Source organism: Prorops nasuta, unplaced genomic scaffold (assembly GCF_024137725.1).
Source record: "Prorops nasuta isolate Cenicafe-Biocafe unplaced genomic scaffold, Cenicafe_Pnas_1.2 PNAS00014, whole genome shotgun sequence".
Lineage (NCBI taxonomy): Eukaryota > Metazoa > Arthropoda > Insecta > Hymenoptera > Bethylidae > Prorops > Prorops nasuta.
The window spans coordinates 3,030,368-3,043,279 of record NW_027116811.1 but is presented as its reverse complement, the minus strand read 5'-3'; the positions used below and the strand labels follow the sequence as shown (position 1 = coordinate 3,043,279).

General features: G+C 46.9%; 2 protein-coding genes across 8 annotated transcripts in view; one reads left to right on the top strand and one right to left on the bottom strand.

The window, feature by feature from the left end:
• The window catches only part of Atg16 (Autophagy-related 16), a 334,508-nt gene that overhangs the window by 149,593 nt on the left and 172,003 nt on the right, over positions 1–12,912 (bottom strand). The gene's annotated exons all lie outside the window — the stretch shown is intronic.
• LOC136778340 (uncharacterized) overlaps positions 1–12,912 on the top strand; it is a 143,762-nt gene that overhangs the window by 99,414 nt on the left and 31,436 nt on the right. For both annotated transcript variants that reach the window (XM_066735094.1, XM_066735095.1), the window contains one exon: positions 1,191–1,392. In XM_066735094.1, coding sequence (XP_066591191.1) covers positions 1,191–1,392 — 202 coding nt within the window. The remainder of the gene's footprint in view (positions 1–1,190; positions 1,393–12,912) is intronic.

The window sequence follows — 12,912 nt, the reverse complement described above, 5'->3', positions numbered from 1 at the left end:
GCGTGCGAGGGAGGACTGCCAGGAAGTCAAGGAAGCTCTCGATCTTCCGATAAAATTCTGCTCGTAGCTGCAAAGTGCTTAGGACCCAGCGATGCTCCATTATCTTGTAATGCGGTAGCATTATAACAGTAAGTGGTACCTGTCTTCTGCATGTAAGCCCCCGGAAGTGGGCGCTGATTACTGTAATGCGACTTACCCTGCGCCTGTAACAAGTAACATCTTCCTACAATTTGAAGTTCAACGGATAATCCTTGCCGGGGCTCGGGCCCCGTTGGGGGATATATCCATGTGCACCTCGCAATATACCGCCCCCGCAGCCCCCACCGCGCACGGTCCCCATTAAAATCACACAAAGCATTTTGGATCTACACTCGGCGAGGCGTGACCTGCCAACGGCAGGTAATTGAATATCTTTTAACGCCTACGGAAGATCGATGTTCCGTACATTTTGGAACCCTGCGCGAACTTGCCAACTTTCCCCTTCTTTGAATCGACCCCTCCACCCCCCCCCCCTCTTCACCCACCCCTCCTCCTTCCACAAGTTACGTTTTCTTCGCTTTTAATCAGTATATCCTTTTTCGTCCCCGAGTCGCTTTAACTTCCCGGCAAAGTTTCCGCGCGACTTATTACGATCGGAAGTCCCGTCAGGCCAGCGAGATTAATTACAATTCGAAAGGTGGAATGACTCCCATCGACGACACCACGGAGACCGGTCTCGTTGCTCCGTCCGGATCCTCCAGGGAGAACGATTCAATATAAGGCCACACGAGCTCCTTCATCTGGCAAAATCGCGTATCACGCGAGGGATATCATTCCGACCGAACCCAAGTCACGCTTCAATCTCGCTAAATTTCTCCAAATAATATAGCAAATACCATCGAACCGCAGTGTACACTGTCCATGTATGCCGTACATGTGTGTTTGCGCAAAAACGTGAGAAGTATGGCACGAGAGAGATGACCAGCATCCGTATAACTCGAAACTCATATCTGTCGAGTAATTACTGTGAATCTAACGCGAACCGCTAAGGGCTTGAAATGTGGCATTATAGTGCGTAATAATTATGAATTTTGTAAGGCAAACCGTGAAGAGGAGTGGAGGAAGGGAGAAGAGATGATTATTAGCTAGTAAAGAGGGAACCGTTGAGGAAAAGTAGTGGATGACTATAAAGATATATGTTTTTCTTCCAGGGGCGTTGTCGCAGTCGCAGTTTCCGGTCTTTACGATTTACGCACAGAAGAGCTGCTTGGCGGTGAAGCCGTGCGAGCGAGCCTGGTGTATCGACAGAGTACAGGGGCACCGTCTTCAAGGTCACGCCCGAAGAACCATGATCGCCTCGTCGCGACAACATTGCTTGGAGCTCTGTCTAGGAGAGAGGGACTTCCTCTGTCGGTAAGCGAATATCCTGCATCTTTTTATATGCTATATGTATATATATATATATAATTTTATGCATATGTGCTATTTGTTTGTTTCTTTATTGTATCTTTTTCTTTCTCTTCTTCCCATTGCCACCGTACCATAATTAATCGCGTGTTAATGACTCGCTGTGCGCTACTGTCATTAAGATCCCCTATTGCGATTCGACTACCCTATGGTATATAATTTATATGGCGCTATTGTGATGGATCTATGAGAGATTAGGCATATACACTAGTTCATGATTAGTGTTCCCTGATTAAGTACTGCTTAATTTATAAACCATCAAGTTTGCTTACTTGTTTTTTTTTTCTACTTCGGTTTTAATTGGATTACTGAAATTGGTCGTTAATTACTTTCATCGGTATACAGCTTTTTTCCTAGGCTCTTATCGAATTAATTTGTACGGGCGCCGAGATTGCATGATGATCAGATTGGTAATTATTGGAACGTGTTGTAGGAGAAGTTGAGTGAGTTGGAATATCCTCGCTCGTCTATTATACGCCGCTGTCGTAACGCACTTGAAAAATAAAATTAAAGGTAACGGGCGCACAATGACCCACTCGAGGGAAAATCGGACAAGAGGCTTTGTATACACGCTTCGTCGCCTTTTTCGTTTATTAGATTCCCGGATGATCTTCGAGTTCTTCTTAACGGCAGAAACAGACGTCCCATCTTTCGCCAACGACGAAATAGAGTGTAGGGAATCGAATATATATATATAGAATCGAACAAAAAGGTTTCATGAATACTCAGTACGCACTTTGCTCTCTACAGGCCTCATCCCTTGCCCCTATACGTTATTTACTCAACCTCGTGCTTAGAATTCCAGGCGAATAAATATGTTGCCGATACTTACGAAAGATTGGCCGATCGTTCGACAAATTATGCAATATTTCCCAGACTTTATCGGATAAAAATCCGCACAAAGCCCTTTTGTAAAGGCTTCACGTGGAATTGATTAAATAGTCCGTTATCAAATAGCTATTAAATTCATATCGGAATATTTTATTGCGCTCATTTATGTCGATATGGAAATTAAAATATGTCTCGTGCAAATGTAACAAATCATATTCGGTTAAAAACGAATTTGCGGGTGATGCAATCATTTTTTATTTTCGGATAAACTGTTAGCTGTTTTTAATATCTCTCAACAGTGCCGAAAATGCGCTTGTTCGATCAATTTTTTAACCACAGATTAGGGCAATTCGTAGCGCGATAGCGAGTGGCCAGTAACGCGCGTGTGTTGCAAAATTGAATGTATGTATAAATCTGAATAATGGTACCGAACAAAGATATACTTGAATTCTATCTGAAAGAATCGAGGAAGCGTAAGTGGTATAGCTTTGCGTAGGCATACGAGATTATTCTCTATTGGTTTACGTTAATTAGCATACGTGCTAATGACCGATACATTTTCATTACTCTCGACGTAACAAAGCAATGATTACACGAATGCAGAATAGAATTAAAGAGATAGTACCTTATATAGGAAGAGATTAGACCCCAATGACCGGGCATTGTGCGCAAAAGATGCAATAATACCACTGTTTAATTACCCTCTTTCACGCGTTACCTCCTAATTTCACGCGATCGTGCTCGAACGGTATTACCGCTTTTCTCTCGCCTGTATAAATTCTGCTCGTATATATGTACAAATCAGTAAAAAAAAAAAGAAATATATGGAAAAATAATATCTCACTTCAATTATACAAGAGTTTACTGTTTTTTCGCTGGCCGATTTGCATACGGTTGGATATTTCATTTTCATAAAATACTCGTGTTTCGAGATAGCTTTGATATATGACGCCAGAAGATTGCGGTCGCATTTTATGCTTTATTTTCCCGTGAACATCCTTGAGCACGGCTGACAGTTGCGCAAAAGTGGAAACTCTAGAAACGCGGAGAAGAAGACGAAGAAGAAGAAGAAGAAAACGGCGGCGAACGTGGGTTGTTAGGCTAAATTGAGATGAGTGGATTGTAGAAATTGTGGTGAGTGGCCGGTTCTTTGTGAAAAGTTTTAGTCTTGATGCAGGAAGGTATAGCCATGTTGCCGTGGCGAATTTCGAATTTGCGCGAATGACAGAGGGAAAGAAGTCGGACCACCGTCCGGCATAATTATTAGCGAGCGCCTATGTGTATGTGTGCTATAGCGTGGAAACAATGCGGAAGTCAACACGAGTCTTTCGAATTGGAGTTGCAGCACCGGCAGCGGCAGCGGCGGCGGCGGCGGCGGCGGTGGTGGTGGCGGCGGCGTCGGCGCGTTTATGCAATATCATGTCGGCGTGTCAAGGCTCTCTTGCATTGGCGAGGTGAGCGTGCCAGGTGAACGTGAACGCGAACGTGAACGTGAGCGTGCACGTGCACACCTTGAACGCGACCAAAGCGGAAGGTCTCTGCCAGCTGGTCTCTTTCGCAACGACCCCCGAGCCGACCACGACCTTAGTCAGGGTCGAGAGAGGTTCTTGCCCGGAATCGTGGCGATACACCATAAACCGCTACCTTTTACCAAAAACCAATAATTTTCTACACGCCAATAATGGTTAGTTCTCCGATGAATTAGGTAATCAATAAACGGAATCTTATGAGATCTATATATATCGTAAATTCGATCTTTCGTTTTGATTTGCTAACGGTATATATATATATTTCTACGAGGGGCAAAATGTTTGAGCGAAGCAATGAAGACTTTAGCAGGTCGAGGGCCTCTTTTGAAGATGCAGCATATAAACGTGGCGACGGTGTTGGGGAAGACTCGACAGGGAAGACGAATTGTAAGGTGAAACTGTTTGACCTTCGTACACACACGTGGCCGTGCACTCTCGTGGCGAGAATGATCTTTGCATCCGAGGGTCGAGGTTGCCGCGTGGAAATAGGTGCATCTATTTAAAAATGGAATCACCACGCTTATGAATTTTTACCTCGAGCTTCGGCCTATTATATTAACGATCTCAATTAATTAACACGATTATATATATTTATTCAAGCACACGAGAGTCTAGAAAGAAATTCTTCCGGGAAGCATCGAACAGCGAGAGTTGCCTCGAGAATAAACGAAGAGAAACAAAAAGCGATAGAATATAAAAATGATATTTAAATTACCTACAAGCAGAGTCTCTCCCGCGTAGAAATTAACCAAGCGCGATAGTTATATGGTGATGCAAGAGTTTCTTTAATGAGGATTAGCCGAGTTTATTTCCGATTATCATCAGGGAAGAGCAAACATTCTCAATTTACACGGTATACAATGGGAAAAGAGTAATAGGCATTATGGAATGTTAGCCTGAAGTAATTGGGTGTGGGGGGATGGAATGATAAGCGAGTGACCTTGCACGTTGGCAAGAGGACGTAATAGCGGAAGGAAGGTGTTTACGGAAAGGGAAGTAAAACTCCATTGAGGTATTCGAAAATTCACACGCGTCTGGTGGATCAACTGTCGCTTGTTCAAGGATAATCAAGGTAGGAAGCCGTTGTCCCTATTGCGGAATAATAAGTGCGTGCGACCGTGCAGAGGAGGATCGCGCCCTGTGTAACTGCTGGAGCCTGGAAGAATCGTCAGTCGTGGATCGCATTAAGATTCCATGGGAACGGTATTCCTGGATGCATGGTCGTATTCTAGAATCGGTTCGGCTCTTATATCCTGCTTCTGCTGCTGCTGCTGCTACTGCTACTGCTCTTTTGGAGGATCGAATTCAGCAGTCGCGGGCGACTTACCTCCTTTCAAGATGGTTCAAAGTTCGGTCCGGAGCAGAGATGGAGAGAACCAGGCTGACGATGATGAGATTCTATTCAAAGCAGCTGGCTCGGATCGGTAATTGCACGGCAATGATCCTCCTTATGGAAATCTATAGGCTTCTCCTTATTCTTGCTTCGGTCTCATAGCAGTAAGGTATCAATTTGATTCATAACTGCTCCTGGTATTGCAACCAACAATCACACGGAATTTCTTTCTCGCGGCACACGAAATGTTCGTTATTTGTCCGTCGAGCAGCGGTCTCCGTGTAACTATACTGCAGTCGCGAGTGTGTGGACCATTGATGAGGACGATGAAGAGGTGCATGCTCGGAGGGAAAGTAGAGGATTTAGGTAGATGAACTTATCAGGGCACAGCCTGTTTTTCAGAGTCCAGCGAAGGTCATACCTCGGGGATCGAATTAGTTCGTGCAGGGACTCGCTCGTTTTCGTGCTGTGCGGAGAGAAATGATGCATTGCGAATAAGGGGGCTGAAGGTCGATGCGAGGTTTAAGAGGCTGGTAGTCCCGTGGGATGGTACCAAGGGGAGAAAGTGAGGGAGGGAGGGAGGGAGAGAGAGAGAGAGAGAGAGAGAGAGAGAGAGAGAGAGAGAGAGGGAGGGAGGAACGAGGAAAGGAGAGCAGACGAGGAGAAGAAGGAACGGCTGTGCTGCTAGTGGCTGATGGTTAGATGATCGATCAAAAGCAAATCGCTCGTTGGAGAATCGTTCCAACCGACACGATGACCACCAACCCACGGGAGATGGGTTATTATGGGCAACGGACTATCGCTGCTCCTTGTTACCAAGTAATGAGTTTATTGTTTAAGAAGAACGTCCAAGTTACATGTGCTACAATCAATTACAATAATGTAATATAATCGTAGCAAGGTCTTGCGGCGCGGTATAATGAGGTTCCTCTCCCTAATGAGAGGGTTGCCCATAGCTCGAGAAAGCGGCGGGATACACGCGCATTCACGATATACTCGCCGCGATACAAGCGGAGTAAACGCACTCAAAACTTGTTTCTGCATAGTTGCAACGTCCGTGCGGAGATACGGAAAGAAGTCCAGATACGAAAAGGAAGAAAAAAAGAAAAAAGGGTAGGGGGGGGAGGGGAAACAAAAAAACTGGCAGACCCTTGCAGAGGCAGCAGCTCGTATTATGCATCGCCGAGGGAAACTTAAATTTATTTGCAAGCTTGTCGCACAAAGATAAAAACTCCAAACTTCCTCGACGACGAGTAATTACAATTTTACGTAAAAAGGTCCGGCAAGAATTCCGAGAAAATCGTTAAATTAACGCGCCACGGAAGCACGAATAAAATTATATACTATATATATATACCGAGGTCCGACTGTGACGAAAATGGAGTTGAATGCCTCTCTCGGATTTCCCATTCTTCTTGCAAACTCTTGTTATCTTTCTTCGTGTATTAGTTGTACCTACCGCTTTTGCTCCCTTTGCCACGAACAATATGCCTTCTTATAATAGCGAGGCTGGATTTGCGAGGAACTCGCCAATATTATTATTTCGCATAATGGATTCACGGATGGAGTGGCTAAAGTTTCCGAGGGAGGAAGTAGCGGGCATCGTTAAGTCGAGAAAACCACGTAACGATGGGCGCCCGGATTAATGTGATTTTTTCGCGCTGGTTCGCCGCCGCGCCCCGGTAAAAACAGAAAAGCCACGCCTTTCTTCCTGGCTATGACATATTCAGTGAAAATGACGGTAACGAATCATGCGAGTCCCTCGCAGCGACGCTTCCCCGACCGTTTCAAAATTCACGCTAGATAGTTTTGCCACGCTCCGCTGGGCGCACCGTCAACAAAATTTTCCGCGTGAAAAAAAGTCAAATCAATTTCCTCGCTTCTCACACCTCCCACAGACCCCCCCCCCCTCACCCACTCACCCTTCCCCCATCCACACGTAACCTTTATAATCCCATCGGTTAACACTTTCGGCCAGCTATAAATTTCTCGTAAATCGAGAATCGTCGTTTTTATATTAAACTCAAGCTCGTGCATCGCTGGCTGTACAGCGAGGGATATGGGTACCGGTGAGGCGAGGCAGAGAGAGGGTGGTGCTCCGGAGTAAATCGAAGAATTTGCATGGGAAGTTGGAGTCTGAGAGAAAAAGAGAGGGAGTTTATTTTTCCAATTAGTTAGCTGACAGGTTGAAACCGAGTTTCCAATATCCCACATAAATCTGTCGCAGTTGTGGGCGAGGTCCATTAAGCGGCTCGAACGGGCTCCCTGAGCGATTGATGGTCGACCTCTTTCGAAAAGAAAGCAAATATAGCTAGGTACCGGCAGGATAGCTAGAATTGGGTTACTTTCCTCCCGATCCTGCGCGGCGGGGTCCGTCTAGCCGCGCACTTACCATTGGGAAGTCTGCCCGTAACAACTTGCACGTCCAATTATAAGTGCGAAATTCATTGTTGGAAGAAACACGAGCATCCTGGATAGCTCTGCTCTCGCGCTTGAACGACTGCCAACTTGGGCGAGATGCCCGGGATGGAGTAAGCGGGCAACTTTACTTCGAGGCGCCAACAATCCACAGAGTCGAGAAACTCCCACGAGAAATCTCGGCCGGCTATGTGGCGAAAAGAGCCCGGGGATGTCGGCACGAAAGAACCAGAATCCCGTAATTTGATAAAGGGGCGGCAACCGCGAGCACTGCGGAATTTTCGCCACCGTATAAAAGAAGCGTCGTTTAAACGATCCCTCCGAAAAGGTTCACCCTGCATTCTCTACCGACGTCGCTACGAAATTTCAGACTTCTTCTCGAGACCCCACGCAAGATCCTATTATTATGCTACTATGATCAACAATCAGCATATCGATATATAAACAGACATCACTCTCTCTCTCTCTCTCTCTCTCTCTTGGCAAAGCACTGGAAACACGAAGACGAGGACGAGACGCTGATGATCGCATAGCTCGTGATTAAATCGAGCGATGAAGGAGGGAACAGATTTCAATGGGATAAATCGGCAGTGGTAATAGCGTTTCGCGTTCGCCGGAATCACCGATCAGCGTATAATTGCAATTATCCTTGAGCGCTTACGATTCGGAGTCCTATGTACGGGACAAAGCGTGCCGATCATAGGCCACTTAACGGATTAGTGGGACAATTTGGTCGTTGGTGGATCGATCCTCGTAGGCTGCTGCTGCTGTTGCGATCTTCATAAACTGCTACGAATTAGAGGGGGGATGATGGATGTCGCGTGTTAGCGCGTGCTTGCACGCTCGTTCTTCTTCCGGGGACCACCTTTTGACTGCAGCAAGGTGGTCACTGAATAATTCATTCCAGGCCGACAGGTTTGGTGCCACGCTACTATTCTCTCCTACCCTCCCCTCCCGCGCGGTGCTCATCCTCTTCCTCCCTTCCCTTTCTCTCTGGAGCACTGCTGCATTCCAGGCTGAATAACTGCGTGACCGGACGCCATAGGAGTGTCGATCGACGGACTCGTCTCGTCGATGGGATTGGTAAGGTGTATATATATATATATATATATATATATGTATGTATGTAGGGGACTGCGGTCTCGCCACACACAGCCTGACTAAACGTGAATCCGATGATGAGGAAAGGTGGAGTGGAAGGTCGCGAAATGGACTCTCTCGAGTTGGCGTGCGAGGAGCAATTATCGCCAGGCAGGTGCTTTACGTGTTTCCCTCCTCTCTCTCTCCCTCTCTCTGTATGAGCACCAGAGAGGTATATAGCCATACACACTGGGAAAGTACAGCGCCTATTATACGCCAGGTGAAATTCGTGGCTGCCCGGAACATAGGTAGAGTGAAAACTCGCAACGCAGGCCGGTGACGCGGGGTAATTGCAGGGGTCGAAGCATGTGGAAAATTTGACGAATTTTAAAAAGTTCTATACATGTATATATATACACACATAGCGAATATATATATTTAATTAGATCGTGGGGTAGATGGCGGAGGGCGAGAAAAATCTGCAAGAGTCGAGCGGTCGGGTTAAACTGGCTAAACGTGCTTTCCGTTCTCGAAAAACTTGGAGAATCTAGTGAATAGGCCAAGATTTCGATATCGGATTGGCAAAGATCTATTATGGAGCCTGGGGTGGTTCGAGAGAGTTTGTAGCGAGCCGCGCGAGCTAGAAGATAGGAAAGTGGAAAGTGGCGCGGATAAAGCAGGAAAATCGTTGCTGAGAAAAGGTTTTAACGTTGACTGGTACAAAGCAATCAATCACCGGGCAAAAGTTGCTTAATTCCAGTAACAGAGAGCTTCGATTCCAAGTTGGAAAAAGTGCTTGAACGCGGAGATCGGGGAAAATCGTTACTAGGCTTATACCTGCTTTCTTCTTCCTTCATTCCGAGATAATAATTCGCAGTTTGCCAGGTATTATACTGCTTCCCCTCTCGGGATACCGCTAGGATAGGGTGGCTCGACCGAAGGTGAGCTCAGTCGCGATACGGGACCTGCCAATATGCCTAATTAAATCCATTGGCGCGCCGACGCTCGTCCGATCCTGCAATCATTCCTGCTTATAACTGGCTCGCCGATCATTCATCCCCGCGGACCTTGGCACTTCCGTTGTTGCTTCGCGGCTATCTTCCTCCCACTCCCTTCAAATCGGGACCTATATATATATATATACTACACTTCATTGGTTGGCTATTACCACGAAACCACAAGAGGATTTTTCTCGCCTCTGCAACCAACACGCGGAACAACGTCTTCCTCCTCCCCATTACAGGGTACATCGACAAGCTTCGCCCCAACCCTCGATTTTCCCAATGTGGTTCGCGTTACACGGAAGCCGCACCGGGCAAATTTCTGCTGTAGCAATCGTCTAGGAACACAATCTGGCGTCGATAGCTACGAATGCACACACGGTGGTAGCTGCTATAGGTAATCGGTCGGACGCGGACCTTTACTCCGACCTGTGTGGAGTTAAATTGCGATCAAGGGCTTAACGGTGATTCCGAAGGTCGATCGACCTACGTGACTGATTTCTGCGATTTATTCGCCTATTCGCCTCTCATCCCCCCTCCTCATCCTGGATTATCGATTCCAGCAGTGCGAAGAGAGGCTAGCTCGCGAAATGGTGCGCCACCAACTGTCCTTCCTGTTATACCTGCAGTTTCGCCAAAACTACTGCTACACGACGGCCTTCATTGAATCGCACGGTATATACTTGTGGTCAGTAATTGAAACGGGATTTAACTTTCCTCCCCTAACGAACGACGGCATTCGGGCCACCGGCTTAGTTATTGGATATCGCTTCTAATGCTTGTTAAGCCACCAGCTTGTTAACTTTCCATGTAGAAGTTTATTGGCTATTGACTTAGCACTTGGCTAAAAAACTTGGTGATGGTAAAGGGGGGGGGGCGATTAAAAGCCAACCCGGATAGAGTTTGCTCGATTGTTAAAATTATTATCGATGCTTAATTGAATTAGGCTGTGGAATATTTTCCACGACTGCGCGAATGCAGCGTATAGTGGTAAAGCAACAACACCGTTGGAACGAACGAAGGTTTTCTTGCTGTCCCGGGATGGATAGAGGCGCTAATACCGATCGACACGGTCAATTTAGAAATAGTTGAGAATATAGCAGTATATATAGTTGCATACCGATCGAGCGTCATCGGCAAGAACTCACTAACATCGCGCGAACGATTAGCGATGGAGTAATAATGACTACCGGGATGGGTAGTAAAGCAGAAATATTTCCTTTTTGTACAGTTAAGTAATTGATGCGTCGCGTGATTCATATAATATCGTAAATATCTCGTTATGCTAATTTTCGGATAAATCGCGTAAGACGCGCTATTTTAGCAATTATTTGTTTTTGACGAGCATGACGAGAATATTCGTCACGCGGAAACAGTTACGTATACTCTCGACCGTTTACTGTTAACTGAAATTATACCAAGCACACCGTGCGCGATACAAACTCTTGTTTCGCGGGCAGTGGCTGTATATATGCAACTGATAAATACGGATGTATATATATATAATACACGCTATATCGCGGTCGTCCTTTCATTTCACGTTGGAATTCGAAAACGAAAGTACTTGAAAGACGCGAGTCGGACGGCAGCGAGGGCTCTCGAATGGAGCCGAGAAAAGATATGCCCTGGCAACCGATTATCACCGGTATATAACTTATATTCGCAATTCATCACTGATTAAGCGAAGCCATAAGTCACGCGCCATTCTACGACGTGACTCGTGGAATAAATTTCAGTCCGTGTACACCGTGTACGTATATATTCGTACGGCGGGCATTCTGCTCGATGAGAAAAATACGCAAATTAATTTCACGGCCTTTAGTCCCCGAGGATTATACCGTTTTCGCGATATCGGTTCCGAGGCAACCGCACGGAATCTCAGCGCGACGATCTCGGCCTTACACAGGAGCGCGCGTTGCTTGCTTAAGCCGGAGTCCGCTCGAAATTAACGGCACTGGCCGCTCGCATAATCCAAGCGGCAAGTAACGGCGCTCTCGCGGCAATTAGCTCGAAGGAAGCACACGCTCCAACGAATATTCGAGCGCGATACACCGCAACCAGCGCGCTTCTTCGTCTCCCACACAGGCTCACCCGTGTGTCCGTGTGTATAAGATTAGGAAGAAAAGCTAGACCGAACGAGCGAGACGGGATATCTCTCAAACACCCTCGCGCTGCTGACACCGTTATACTCGACGCCATTGTATGCCACCTCTACGACTCTGCAACGACATGTCCTACCAAAACATAGAAGCGTGCATGTGCGACGCTATACGACGAACCAGCATCCACCGCTCTATACGTGTATATATGTAGCAACGACTGTGCACGGGTCCCCCTATACGTAACCTCAACGTAAATCCACGTACGAGAGGTATATATATATAGAAGGAGAGAGAGTGCGAATATACCTGGGAGCAATGGTCGTTCGTCGCTACATGGGAACGGTAATCCGGATTTACGCCGTGCCCTATGAGTTTAGAGAGACACTGGTGGTGTCGAGACTCTCTATCTCTCTCTCTCCCTCTCTCTCTCTCTCGGTGCAACCGAGTGTGAGAGGAACGATCGAATTGAGAAGATTCCGATCGGATTCCGAGAGCTCCTAGCGGAATGGCGTGTTCCTTAACTGCGACACACTCGTTACTTCCGTTCTCACCCAATAGCTGCCACCATTCGTGGACAAAGAGAGAGAGAGAGAGAGAGAGAGAGAGAGAGAGAGAGAGAGAGAGAGAGAGAGAGAGAGAGAGAGAGACGCGGAGAAGGCCGTCGTTGTATACATCTCCCTCTTCGCAGCGCGGCCTTTGCCCGGGATCGAGTATCGAGTGTCATCGCGATGATAGGGGCCAAGTAGTCATCGTGATGTTCATTTGCCAGGCAACAGTGCTGACCGATCGAGTCCCCCAAGAGTCCTCGCCGAGTGTCCCACTTTCCAAGCGTGTTCATCGTATATCTCGTTAGACAGCCACCCACGTGGACCGAAATAGCTGTGATCTCTCTCTCTCTCTCTCTCTCTCTCTTTAACGCAAATTCTGTATAGTGGCACAGCCTGTGACAAAGGATGGAAACTGCGGAGGGAAGGAACTATATATATATGAACCTATACGGCGATAAATAGGATCGAGGAGAGAAGACGTGGTAAACGGTGGCCACGTCAGAATCGACACAGCCGCTGAGGACAAGGTTGCATTGGGGACACACAGCTATAGCTGTAGTCTCTCGATCGCGGTTGGCCGATAGCCGCCACATGACAAGCCCAAGGGGTGTACCTAAACGGCTG